The 13,704-nt window shown below is 39.8% G+C and overlaps 1 protein-coding gene and 1 non-coding gene across 2 annotated transcripts; both read right to left on the bottom strand.

Annotated features, from left to right (window-relative positions):
• Nucleotides 1-2,429: 2,429 nt before the first annotated feature.
• abhd4 (abhydrolase domain containing 4, N-acyl phospholipase B) lies at nt 2,430-13,666 on the bottom strand. Its single transcript, XM_061838664.1, has 8 exons — nt 13,199-13,666; nt 12,072-12,157; nt 11,393-11,497; nt 9,463-9,751; nt 5,871-6,058; nt 5,676-5,787; nt 3,165-3,351; nt 2,430-3,011 (listed from the first exon to the last, which is right to left on the bottom strand). The coding sequence occupies exons 1-8, from the start codon at nt 13,249-13,251 to the stop codon at nt 2,922-2,924; spliced, it is 1,110 nt and encodes a 369-aa protein (XP_061694648.1). The 5' UTR covers nt 13,252-13,666; the 3' UTR covers nt 2,430-2,921.
• Nucleotides 10,055-10,127, bottom strand: trnas-gga (transfer RNA serine (anticodon GGA)). The gene has a single exon. It is a non-coding gene; the product is annotated as a tRNA-Ser (tRNA).
• Nucleotides 13,667-13,704: the final 38 nt, after the last annotated feature.

Here is a 13,704-nt window from a genome sequence, read left to right as displayed (position 1 = left end):
AGGCAAGTCATTAATAAAAGTAGAAGCGAGGGAGGATTATACAATGTCATGAGAAGCAAATCACTGATAGTTTAATTTAGCACAATGGAAAAGTGGTTCTTTTAAACTGGAAAATGTTTCTGTCATCCCAACTATAACAATGTCCTTTTTTTGGTCCTGTTCAGCTATTAGGTCAAGTAGAATGGAGGACCTACATCCCTTTTATACCAATTGTACTGTGTAATAGTGGAGTTTGTGAGATTCTGCTATGGTTTCATAGTGTTCCAATAAGAATCAGTCAATGAGTCAAACAGAACAAAGTTTTTAGAGGGGAGAGAGAAACAAAGACCAAAAAAAAGCACTTATTGTCAATAGGATGGCGACACGGTGGGTCAGCTGGTAAAGCGTTGGCCTCACAGTATTGAGGTCCCAGGTTCAATCCCAGACCTGCCTGTGTGGAGTTTGCATGTTCTCCCCACGCCTGTGTGGGTTTCTTCCAGACACTTCGGTTTCCTCCCACATCCCAAAAACATGCAGCATTAATTGTACACTCTAAATTGCCCCTAGGTGTGATTGTGAGTGCGGCTGTTTGTCTCGATGTGCTCTGTGATTGGCTGGCAACCAGTTCAGGGTGCACCTCAGCTCCTGCCTGTTGATAGCTGGGATAGGGTCCAGCACTCTCTGCGACCCTTGTGAGGATAAGTGGCTAAGAAAATGGATGGATCAATGTAAATAGAATGAGAAAAGCAAATCATTGGATATTGACACCAATGAAACATAAAATAAGGGTGTTGCATGGGGCTTTAGCGTAACACCCTGTGAGGGGAGGAAAGGACAAGATAGAACAGGACAAGGACAGGAGAAGAAGCGTGCAGGACAAAGTGTTAAAACAATTACAACTGAAATGTGGTGGGATGGACTAAGTGACTTCTAAAAGTAACTTCTAAAAGTCACCTGGGGAGAGGGGAGGTGAGAGTAAAAGTCACTGATATACATGCAAGTTATTTGTGAGAAGAGGTTAGTGGCCCCACAGTCATAGAAAAAGTCCCGGGTATGTGTGCCTGTGGACACCTGCAAGTGAATTGACACCGTTTTACAGGTTCAAAGACTTATAGAAGTCTCCTTTAACAGCTGTGCCAGAGGCTAAGGACCCCACCCTTTCAGTCAAAGGGCGGGATCAGGCCCAGGGATCCACACTAGAGGAACCTGGTGGATGGGACACATCCCACACTGAGGGACCCAGGGCAGTCCTCCAGCTCCACCAAGGCACACCGGCAACTAGACACAGCGAGGGCCTCAGGGATGAACCACCCATTCCCACAGTGTCTGGAGTCTTTTTCTCTTGCTGCTTTTAATTGATCATAGTTTCAGCCTGTTATTTGGACTGTTTGGAATAGTTCATCACTCCTCCTAATTTTTTTTTTTTTTAAATAATGGTTGTAGGTGGTCTTTTCCATGTTGTTCCCATGTACTAACATGAAGTTGGATATTCATCGATTAATTTTCTTAGCCGCTTATCCTCACAAGGATTGTGGGAGTGCTGGACCCTATCCCTATCTCAGCTGTCAATGGGCTGGAGGCAGGGTACACCCTGAACTGGTTCCCAATCAATCGCAGAGCACATTGAGACAGACAACAGTCGCACTCACATCTACAACCAGGGGCAATTTAGAGTGTCCAATTAATGTTGCATGTTTTTGGGAAGTGGGAGGAAAAACGGAGTGCCTGGAGAAAACCAACACAGGCATGGGGAGAACATGCAAACTCCACACAGGGAGGGTTGGGATTTAATCTGAGTCCTTAGAACTGTGAGGCCAACGCTTTTCCTTTTTTAATAAAAGATTATTACAGCAGAATCTAAGGTGTGAAACCACTTAAATGTGGGGTTAAATTCAAATCATTAAAATACATAATTTAATGACAACTACAATTTGAAAAAAAATGCAGATCTTATGCATGATGTACTGTATAAGGCTTTCTGGAAGGCAACATTGGATGCTGGGAGAATGTATCATTGCACAGATCACTAATCACTGTGCTGTGTGAAAAATCGTTATTCTGTGAAGCAGATGCTCAAGAGACAATGCCCCAAAGTTATAGGTCCTCAACCCTAACACAGGCTATGTGATCAGAAACGTGACACTGCTATCTAGTGGTAGAGGATGAAGCAGAATTATTTCTGGAGCAACTTAGGTTTGTTTTAGCTTCATTGACTAGAATGTTTTCTGCTATCAAATTTAGCTTCAGTAACTACAAATTTATTATGACTCTGGACTCAAATATTTTGACCTGGTATCATGTGATTTAAAATCATAAAAGCAAGAAAACTTTGCCCAAGATTAGTGGAAAATTTACAAAAATGAAATTGCTAAATTTAAATGGTGGTCATCTATGGATTATGCATAATCATGTTTTAAAGTTGCATATTTATGTAATTATTCTTCAGACAGTTCCAAAGACTAAAATATTTTATTTTCTTCAATGTACAAAATTCAATCATAAGCAAAATCCAAAATGTAGCAATAATAAAAAGAAAAATACGATTAAACTGTCTTTTTTTTTTTTAGTTGGCAAAATAAATATAGCAATATGCCCCAAAGTCCTATTATGCTTAAAATCTTGTTTAAAGCAAACAAAAAGCAACTAATTGGCTGCATATAACAAAGGAGTCTACATTAAAGTCAGTAGTAAACAATGAACTATTTTCTTGGAGCTAAATACAGTGTACAGTATACCTCGAATAAGTTAGAAAGAAATTAAGTGCTAAGCACAAAAAAAAGTTTTGATAATATATACTGTATGAATAACTACTATGACATAAAGACAAAAACATAATTCATACTCATGTAAGAATGCTGAAGATACACCGGTACATGAAGAAACTTCCCAAATGTGTCTGTGTCTTTCTATACAGTACACATTAAGTATTACATGAACTCTATTCAGTTAACTGAGTTGCATATGTTTTCTACCACTCTGTTGAACTTCTCCGGTTGATCCGCATACACGTGGTGAGAGGCATCATTTATCAGCTGTAAAAACAAGTACAGTACCAACTTTATGAAAAAAAAGGGGACAAAGATGCCTTCCCCCAATAAACACTCAGAGTAACACTTAGATTAGATTGATGCTTGGAAGGAAAACCAATTCAAGGTTGATAATGCGATAACTGCATCATGACTCACCAGCACTTTGGTGCGAGCGGGGTTCCTAGCCTGGACCACATTGTCCCCGGTGGAACTATCAACCCACGACTGGGCTCCATACAGCATGGTGAGTGGCATGGAACTGGGTAGCAGATGGACCCGCTGCAACATAGGTCTCTTCGCCCACCCCAATGACTCAGCCATGGCCCGGAAACCCACCTCGCCACTGGGAATAAAGAAGGAAAAGACAAATGGAGGATTACATAAAAAAGTATTGATTTAAAAGCAAAGAGGGAAATTATAAAACAATGGTACATCACTCAATGCAAAAGTGACATTTTGGCAGGGATTACATGTGAAATTTACAAGCTATTGACAAACTATAAAAATAAGAGGGTAATTTATTTGTGGAGTAAAGTACTAATAATCTTTAAAAAAGTTCCCCTAAATTTTAGGGGAATCGCTGTAGGGCCTTAAATGTTCAGAAAGTTAACTGTGTTAACAGAAAGACAGCTTCCAAATAAATTACATTTTCTGCAACAATTTTGAATAACAGAGTAAAAATACGCACGACATTGAAGATTGAGTTTTGATCCAAATACTACGTATTGTTGATCATCAAAACGGGTTGTGTATTTTTTGTTGTGTTAATCATGCATACAGTATGTTGGAATGTATGGTTTATGATGAACGACATCTGCGATAAGCTGGCAACCTGTTGAGGTTGTACCCCGGCTTTCACCCAAACTCAACTGGGATAGGCTCCAGCACGACTGCAACTCTAGTGAGGATAAGGAGTAAAGAAAATGGATGGCTATATGGATGGATGGAGGGATGAATGGACCCCCTACCTATGGAAGGCACAAATTATATGTAATACATTTGCAGACTGGCGTAAGAATATGTCATTCCATTTCAGGCTCAACTACAGCCATAATAACAACTTTTAATTTTGGTCATTTCTTCTTCTTCTTCTTCTTCTTCTTTTCCTTTCGGCTTGTCCCGTTAGGGGTTGCCACAGCGTGTCATCTTTTGCCATCTTAGCCTATCTCCTGCATCTTCCTCTCTAACCCCAACTGCCCTCATGTCTTCCCTCACCACATCCATAAACCTTCTCTTTGGTCTTCCTCTCGCTCTTTTGCCTGGGAGCGCCATCCTCAGCATCCTTCTACCAATATACTCACTCTCTCGCCTCTGAACATGTCCAAACCATCGAAGTCTGCTCTCTCGAATCTTGTCTCCAAAACATCCAGCTTTGGCCGTCCCTCGAATGAGCTCATTTCTAATCCTATCCAACCTGGTCACTCCGAGCGAGAACCTCAACATCTTCATTTCTGCCACCTCCAGTTCAGCTTCCTGTTGTTTCTTAATTTTGGTCATTTCATATTTACTAATTATCCAATGTCACTGCTGTTGGAACAGAACTTCATCGTAAAACGAAAACCCCTCGTACAGCAGCTCAAATAAGTATTTAACAGGTTCTTTCTAATTAAATATACAGTAGTGAGAAGTGAGAGAAAAAGAAAACCTGAAGAAGTATATGTCCCACATTGACATAAAGGTGAGGATATTTTTTTAAAATGAAATTTCTAATCATAAAATACAGCCTTACATACTGTATAGACTGTTTTCGACAACGTGACTACATCCGGGGCACCTGGCCGTGTTGGATGGGTTCACTCTACTGACGCGCCATTCACTCTAATGATTTTGGAGTTACGCAAATGTTTGTACGACTCTTAAAAGTGATGCATGATGGCTAAAAACACTTTGAAAACTTATTGGTGCTCATTAGATGTTGTTTCAAGAAACCGTTATGACAAAAAATGTCCTTTGATTGACAATATGCCTTGGAGAAACACAAATGGAGCACACAACTGTGGGCATCGATAACATATCCAGACATCGTCCACTATCTCCTCTTCTCAACCAGCGCTTATGCCATGGACCAACTAAAGAATTACAAAGGTCTGGAGCCCTACAACCAATTCATCAATGGCTGAGTTTGTCATGCGGCGGTATCCATTGTAACCCACCTGTCTCGCCACACTACTAAGCTTAGTTTACCACACAATGCAAAGAGGTGTAGATTCTTATTTTCGTTTTTGTTACCGAGGGGGAGAGAGAGATGTTCGACCGGGACAAGTCCTAAATGGATCCTGCACCTTTTTCTCCACTTCCATGGCTACATTTTTAAGTCAGCTCACGAAACAGCTAATCCTGCGATAACTCGTTTTTGCAAACTTATTATAATATAACAGAAAATACAGATTTTGGAGACATGGATTGTATTCACACACAAGTATTTTGCTTGGCTGCTAGATCAACTCTGCTAATACGAGACAGCCACAGTTGTTTGCTAACTGCTCCGTTTTCTAGCACTGGGTCTTGATCACAGCTGACAGCCCGCGTTCTAAAACGGAAGGTGTGTGATGTCAGTTAAAAACAGTCTATACAGGAGGTGGGCCTCTATGAAGAGTTACAGTTTAGTACAGATCTAAACCAGTATCTGACTGTGATGTAATCATGTGACCATGTATGATGACATACCTCGGAGGTTGTGCATTACAATGGTAAATGTACTGTGTCATAGTGTCATCATCAAACAGGTCTTCAAATTTCCTTTTGAAATCTGGCCGAAATCGATTGACCAAACCCGGACCTGTGTAAACAACACACAGCATGGTAAAATGATGGATGATAAATTCAGCAAAAGAATGCGACTACACCGATATTATGTCTCACCCCATGGGCCCGCTGCTCTAATGACAGCCAGTGGATTGAAGAGGGAAACTACTGAAATAATAGCCTTCACCCAGCGTGGTGGAGATGGCCTCTTTACCAATTCTGTGGCCTGACCTTGAATCTCCTGGTTCTGGGTCTGTGGTCTCTCAGGGAAACCCCATGGATCAACCAGGATGAGATGGGACACTCTGAAAGAAAGCAAACAACTTATTATAATAATATCACATAATTTATTGATACACCATTTTTAACATTACATAAAGGCAAAGACATCATGTACTTGCATGATTGCATGACAAAGTCGAGGGACATCACACACAACCCTCGCTGGGGCTATGGCAAAAAAACAACAACAATAAATCACATTGATTTAAATACACAATGTATGATCGCAGTTCTTCAAAAAGTGATTTAATGTGACTCTATTTCATGAGCCATTTAAAAGAAAAGAACAACAAAAAGAAAAAACATCTTAAAAGAAAAAGCAAATGAAACGACAACTGCAACAATTGGAAAAAAAGAAATCACTCAAAAAATTTGGAACTTAAAAATGAAGATGCACGTGCCAAGAAGAAGAAAATCTTCCAAGCTCTCACTCACGCCTTGCAAATAAAGTGCAAAATTACATCTGGTTGTATATGAAAAACATCCCCATCAAGGAACGGTTTTCTTCCATTAATCACCTTTTTGGGTATCACCTGTAGTGTATTTTCACCATATTACTCCATACATACAGCTCTAATACTGTATATATACAAACAAAATGACCCTATATACAGTTACAAACAACCACAAACATACACGCACACACATGTATAAAAGCAAATATCAATAATAATCCCTAAAAACACATTTGTCAAACAAGAGGCTCTGCCTTATTGTGACTCAAATGTATTTGAACACTGGATGTTTTTTGCAATTTAAAAAGTGGATGGGGAAAGAATTTGGGATGTTTTAGTCTGGGTGGCATGGTGGTACAATTGGTTAGATGATTAACATCACAGTTTTGAGGACCGCGTGTGTGGAGTTTCCATGTTCTCTCTGTGCCTGTGTTGGTTTTCTCCAGGTGCACTGTTTTTTTCCCGTATCGCACGAAAATGCATGTTTAGGTAAATTGAAGACTCTAAATTGTCCGTAGGTGTGAATGTGAGTGACTGTGAATGATTGCTTGCTTATACTGTATGTTCCCTGTGGCTGGTGACCAGTTCAAGGTGTACCCCAGCTCTCGCCCAGAGTCAGGTGGGATAGGCTCTATCTTACCTGCGACTCTAGTGAGGATAAGCAGTGTAGAAAATGTATGAATTGAAGTGTATTGAGCAATATGGGACCAAAGACTGAACCTTGGGGTGCCCCACAAGCAATGTTCAGATACCCAGATGTGAATTTACCCATCTTCACAAACTGCAATTGTAAGCTTCTTAGCTTTTGAGCCATCACAGAGCCCTCCCCTAATGCCATATATTTCCAGTTTGCAAGGAAGACATAATGTTCAAGTGTGCCAAAAGCTTTCTTAGAGGGCTACTGACATCCATATATGCATTTTAAAATAGATAGTTATGAAAACAACATATAAAATTATTCACTTTAATGTCTATAACTTTCTTTTGGCTTGTCCCAGTAGGGGTCACCACAGCGTGTCATCTCAGATGCCCCAGTAAGAAACGAACTCACGACCCCAGGATTCACTTCAATGTCTATACGAAGAAAAAAAAATGAGCGGAGACCGTGTCATTCATCCGCAAAGTTGCGGAAGTCTCACTTGACATCCCAGTGGCAGCCATATTGCCTGCAATGCCATTTGCAAATGTCACACTGGGACAGTTGCCCTTGAGAAGACGCTGTGCCACCTGCTATGCCAGATGAATAAGAGAGATTTTCTGATTTTTCTGACGCCACTTCTGAGACTGAAGCTCTTTTTTGAAGAAGAGAATATCTCAGAAGAAAGTGAAGTGACCGGGGCCATAATACCTTATTGTTTTGAACCATATTTAGATAATATGCGGATCACATCTAACTAACAACAGACTCCCCGACTGTATGTATGACAGTATGTAGCGTACTCAGGAGGACCCATGCCGGGCGAAGTAACTACTTCAGGGGTGCCCAGACACTGGTGGCCTGTGGTGGAGAGAGCTCCTTTCTCCTCTCGCATGCGGCCAAACCACCTCCAAGCCCAATCTACCTCCACATCAGATCTAACGCCGGCCCCAGCGGCGATGAACAACGCCCGCCCGTGCTCTTCGACACATTTAGCACCCCTAACTTACGTACGCGGATCTTTTGTTACATTCTGAGAGAAGGGTTACGTCGTCGGATGCCGACGGAGCTTTTTATTCATCCTGCTGCTAACGAACAAGTAAACAGACACTACTGATATGACATGGATCTTTGTTACGTTCTGAGAGAAGGATTACGTCATCGGATGCGGACGGAGCTTTTTATTATTGCTGCTTTTGGAGAATTTGTTCGAGTTTGGTGACTATACGTCTAGTTAGCTAGTGTTACACGCTACTTAACAGACTTTGTACTTTTATTTTCTTCTTTTGTGTTGTATTGAATTGTGTGTGTGATTAAATTGTCTTAAACGCAATACAAGTGCTTTGTTATATGTTGCCGGTTTGACCAAGGGGATTTATTCTAAATTCACATGTAGCACATGCTATAAACTGTGAGACAAATTAGTCCCCCACAACTATTTTTTAATAGCTCTATACACAACTAACTGTTATTTAGAACCCACAAAGGGCTCATCCTTTGCACCTGTACAATCCATTTTTCACAGTGGGTGCTTTGGAAAAGTGTGAAGAGTGATTCCATTCTCCCAATTGTTTGAGCAAAATCCAGCATTTTGGCTAACACGATGAAAAAAAACAAGTAATTTTTCGCCGTTTCAATAGGTATAAACTCATATAAACACTCGACCCTGCTACTGCAAAAAAACGTCACTTCCTGGTTCTTCTCCAACACAAATGCATCGAGAGGATTTTCACGGTGGGAGATGCAGAAATCCATTTACGACAACATCATGATGTGTGGTGAAGAAATTGATGGGTCCATTCCGGCTGCCTTTTTTTTTTAATTAAAAACATACTAAAAATCATGCTTACATGTCAGTCGTCCTTTAAAAACAATGAATGTTCAAGCAGCACACTTTTTATTGCTCAGAGTATTTTTGATTTCTCCCAATGCATCAATAAGTCAGTTCCATTGCTGACTCCTGTTTGGGACTGTCAAATTGCTGCTGAAAAAGAAAACGGTTTGAATATATCTGTTAAGAGAGGCCAGAATCTTTAAATTGGACTTGTGTGCTTCAAGTCAAAATGGTGTTTTTTTCTTCCCTCACACAGGTTCCTCTCAATGTGTTCTGTAAAACACAGACTGACTGACTAAGCAAATTTGGGTGATTATTTGTGAATTACAGCTCAGTGTTTTATAGAAAATAGCCTGTAAGAAAATACACTATACATCAATAATGTTGAAAATTCACAAAATGCACTTAGCTACCAATGCACTTCTAATCTGTGCGTGTGTACGAATGTGTGTGTGTATGTGTGTGTGTGTGTTTAAACAATATTAGAACTTGTACAATTACCTTGAAGGGTATTGGATGGCATAGGATGTAGCCAGATACCCGCCCAAGCTGTGTCCCAACAGAATCATGTTCTCCAAACCTACAGACCGTCTCCACTGCTCTATGGAGTTGACAAACTGCTCCTCTGCTTTGGCAGCATCAGAAGGGAACGAAGGTCTGGAGCTCCTACCGAAGCCCAGGAGGTCAAAGGCATAAACGGGCCGTGAACGGCTCAGTGCATCCAGGTTTCTAATCCATAGTCCTACCCCTCCTCCAAAGCCATGGACCATCACCAGCGGCATTTTAGAATCTGAGACATGAGGTGCAAATTAAATTCAACACACAGTATGGTGGTTCTGCTTTCCTTCAATATATAGGGTGTCACAAACAATGCGACATCATTTTTAATAACGTCATCACATAAATAAGAAATCCAACTAAATTTAAAGATAAATGTAAGTTAAAATTCTTCCTTTTCAGGGTGAACTTTTTGTTTCTTTCGGCTTGTCCCTTTCGGGGTCGCCACAGCGTGTCATTTCAGATGAACGCACATATGTTTGGCACAATTTTTATGCCGGATGCCCTTCCTGACGCAACCCTTCTCAGGGAGTGGAGGCCCCAGTGGGATATGAACCCACAACACCTGGTTTTCCAAACCAGTGCTCTAACCACTGAGCTACGAGGCCTCCTTTTCAGGGTGAACAATAACTATTAATAGTAATGAAAAGGAATATCCTTGAACGTGGTCAAACAAGTGTGCAAAACTCAATGAAAATACACTAACTGGAAAGCAGATATGGACAAAAAAGCAGAATGGAAAATCTGTGCCATGTTCCATTTGACACTTTGTGAAATTACTTTCAAAATCTATATACTTTGTGTTTGAATGGTTATTGGAATTTTGATGAATTATTTATTTTTTAACACGAAGCCTATTTCATTTTATATGCCTTGAAAATATCATTCGGCTATTTGGGGGGACACAGTGTATTATCCAGTCGGCGTAAAGTCAGATACAGGTATAACCTCGGTTGTCGACCACAATCCGTTCCAGGAAGCGGGTCGAGAAGTGATTAGTTATTATATTGATATATGTTATTTGTTATTATAATGGTATATGATATTTCCCACGATAATAATGGAAAAAGAAATAATGCTTTCCAAGCCCAAAAAAATTGGCTTTTTAAAGGATTTTTTGTTAGCGTTTCCTGATAATAAACTGCATAGTATAAATACATATATAGTTAAAATACTTTATATAATAAAATAATTTAAGAAATATAGTGAAGAAATTTTTTAAACAAAACAAAAATGCAAAAATGCTAATGGAACAGAGCATAATTAAAGTTCACAAGAAAAAAAACAATGCAAAACTATCCATTAATGTATCAAATCTCTTCGGTGGGGTGCCTCACCCCCTGGAAGTTCTTTTCTTTTCCCCAAGAACTTATCTAGTATCACTTCTTTGGAGCCATGATTTGGGGTTAATAGTCCTCAATAGGAAGAAAAAACAGTCAGTAAATGTAGCTAACGGGACATGTCTGCGTACAGACGCTGCGTTGTACACAACAACAAAGCGGGTTGTGGGTAAGCTTATTGGGCTGCGCGCGTTATGTTATTTCCAGGTTTTTTCACGGGGTGCTGGAATTCACAATACAGCGCGTTGTGGGTCAGCATGTCGGGCCGCGTGCGTTATGTTATTTCTGGGTTTTGTCGGGGGCGTTCGAGTACGGATTTTCATTCGAAAACAGAAGCAAAAAAATCTAAAAAAAACAAAAAAAAAAAAACTAATTTGTTCAAGAACAGGGACATTCGAGAACTGAGTATTCACTGTACCTTAAAAGTTAAAGAACGGACTTCAACTAGAGCAATTGACACTGAATGAGGCGGTGCTTGTTTCGCTCTCACAAACAAACAATAGGGAAAAAAAGATGGGCAGAGCAGTGCATACCTTGCTCTTCAGGTTTTGGACCTGTTTTGTTAGTAAGGGTCAGAGTCCATATTCGATCTTGACTTGGAAGAGTCACAAACCTGGCCCATAGATTGTTTTGAATACCTGCAACCAAACAATAAACAAATAAATGGACAAGAGATATTAAAGGCTGTGAAATACACTTTCCTTCATTGCCACAATGTAATGCGATACAATTCATCAACATACGAACAAAAACCTTCCTTTACAATGACGTTTAGCATGACAGTTAGAAGAGTACAGAAACCTTTGGCCATTCAATCTTATTCTGATACCAAGGATGAACAATCTTAAACATGAAAAAAATGTTTTGTTTTCTTTGTCCTACACTCCTTTGTATGAAGAGGTGACTGCCATTAAAAAAAGTGCCACAGATATGGTAGCTCCCACTGCACTATTGCATGCAGTCAGTAATAGCATCGAAAAGATGAACTCACTAGAGGTCAATAATCTCTTTAAATGACACTGAGAAATTCAACTGTTCAAAAACTGAAAGTCAAACATTCATAATAATTGGATTTTGCGCTCTCTCTCTCTCTCTCTTTCTGTCTCTCTCTCGCTCTCACATTTATTCAAGTGCACAAACTTTCATATGGACTGTTTCAGAAGAAAAACATGTCTGTATGATGAGTCAGGAGATTAAAAGTCATTATCATACAACTAAGAATCTTGCTTTCTGTAGCCTTCAATAAGGACATGGATGTTGGACGCCAGGAAGGCCACCAGCTCCAGAGAGAACTTGCCCTGACAAAGAAAAACAAAGCAAACGCAAATAAATAAAACTATGATACTGTATGTTTTTCTTCTGATGAGGGTCCAGTCGTGATCACTGGCTTTACAAAAGTGTTTTTCAAACTGGGGTTTGTGCTCCCTATGGTGAACCCGGTGTCATGACAGGATGGGGGGCGGGGATGGGTGGATTGTTTCAGACCGCGACCCGCTTGACAATGGAAAGGTTTCCAAATACGCCATCTTGTGTGTCATAGAAGTCAAAGAACACAGGTGATAGATGAAGTATCAAGTTTTTTTCTTCCATTAATTTATCCGATTGGTCTAAGGCTGGTGGTGACATGCAAGATGGCGTAATTGGAAACCTATCCATAGTTCAATTCCCCCCTGCTCCCAGTTTCCAATTTTCAGTGCATTTCTCTTTTTCCTCAAATTAGGATATCATCAACAGGAGGTCACTTTATGGTCCACTTGACAGTCTTGACTGGCGGTTCAAATATTATATCATTTTACAATATAACATATTACGTGGCCTTTAACCTGAGCTACATTCAACAGCTATCTAATGAATAGGATAATAGTGGTGTGGGGATTTACACGGATTATGGTTACTCAAAATTGATACATTTGACGGTTTACTTATTTGATTCAATTTCATTTAACAGAATGGTATTTTTTGCTCCCCAATTTGATTTGAGTTTACTTCCTCCTCAGTCAAGGAAAACAAAATAAAACAAAACATTCCAGGTATCGGATAATACTATCAAAGCACTGTATCCATGCCCATAATAAATGATTAATCATATCATTGTCTCATACCATTAGACTATTTTATGAACAAAAAAAAAAATCCATAATAGACAATAGCAATAACGTCACACTAGTTTGGGACCGGTACATTTAAATCACTGATTATTTTTTTGTAATCAAATGCTCCTCTTCCTTACCTGGAAAAACTACAACGACTTATGATGAATGAAAGAATTTAAATGCATCTCCTCCAGACAGCGAGTGACGCAAAGTAACAGCAGGAACATTTAATAACTTGCACCTTACCCTGTGTCGCTGTCGCCTTGCAACGGTGCCGTAGTAGTGGGATTAGGATCCATTCATAGAAGTATTCCTGGTGACAACATACGGTGTTGGGTAAAGTTATCCGAGTTATTTGTGCGTAATCATTTCCTGTCGCTGCTGTGTGCTGCCGATCGTAATGTTTTGTAACTTGTACATTCTTTGTCAGGTGATTTAAATCAAAGATTGACAACAAGGAAGAGGAATCACTTGGCCGTTACTTTAAAATAATTAAAAATAAAGCGAATTGGCGGTGACATTTGTCACTGGAAAACGTTATTAGGTTTAGTATTAGTTTCGTTTTAGTATTAGATCAACGGCAAACTCAAGGCCTTCATGAACATTTACCGACCACGTGTATCCATCACCGCCATATAACGCGATACACATTTTTCGAAGGTTTCAGCAAATTCAAATGACGACTGCTCAAAATACAAAATACCAAGACAGAACGGTCTCGTGGAAGTGGTCTATTTATTGTAATTTAATTT

This window comes from Syngnathoides biaculeatus, chromosome 13 (assembly GCF_019802595.1).
Source record: "Syngnathoides biaculeatus isolate LvHL_M chromosome 13, ASM1980259v1, whole genome shotgun sequence".
In the NCBI taxonomy this organism is placed as follows: domain Eukaryota; kingdom Metazoa; phylum Chordata; class Actinopteri; order Syngnathiformes; family Syngnathidae; genus Syngnathoides; species Syngnathoides biaculeatus.
The sequence above is the reverse complement of the archived record's forward strand: the minus strand, read 5'-3'. Positions and strand labels throughout refer to the sequence as shown.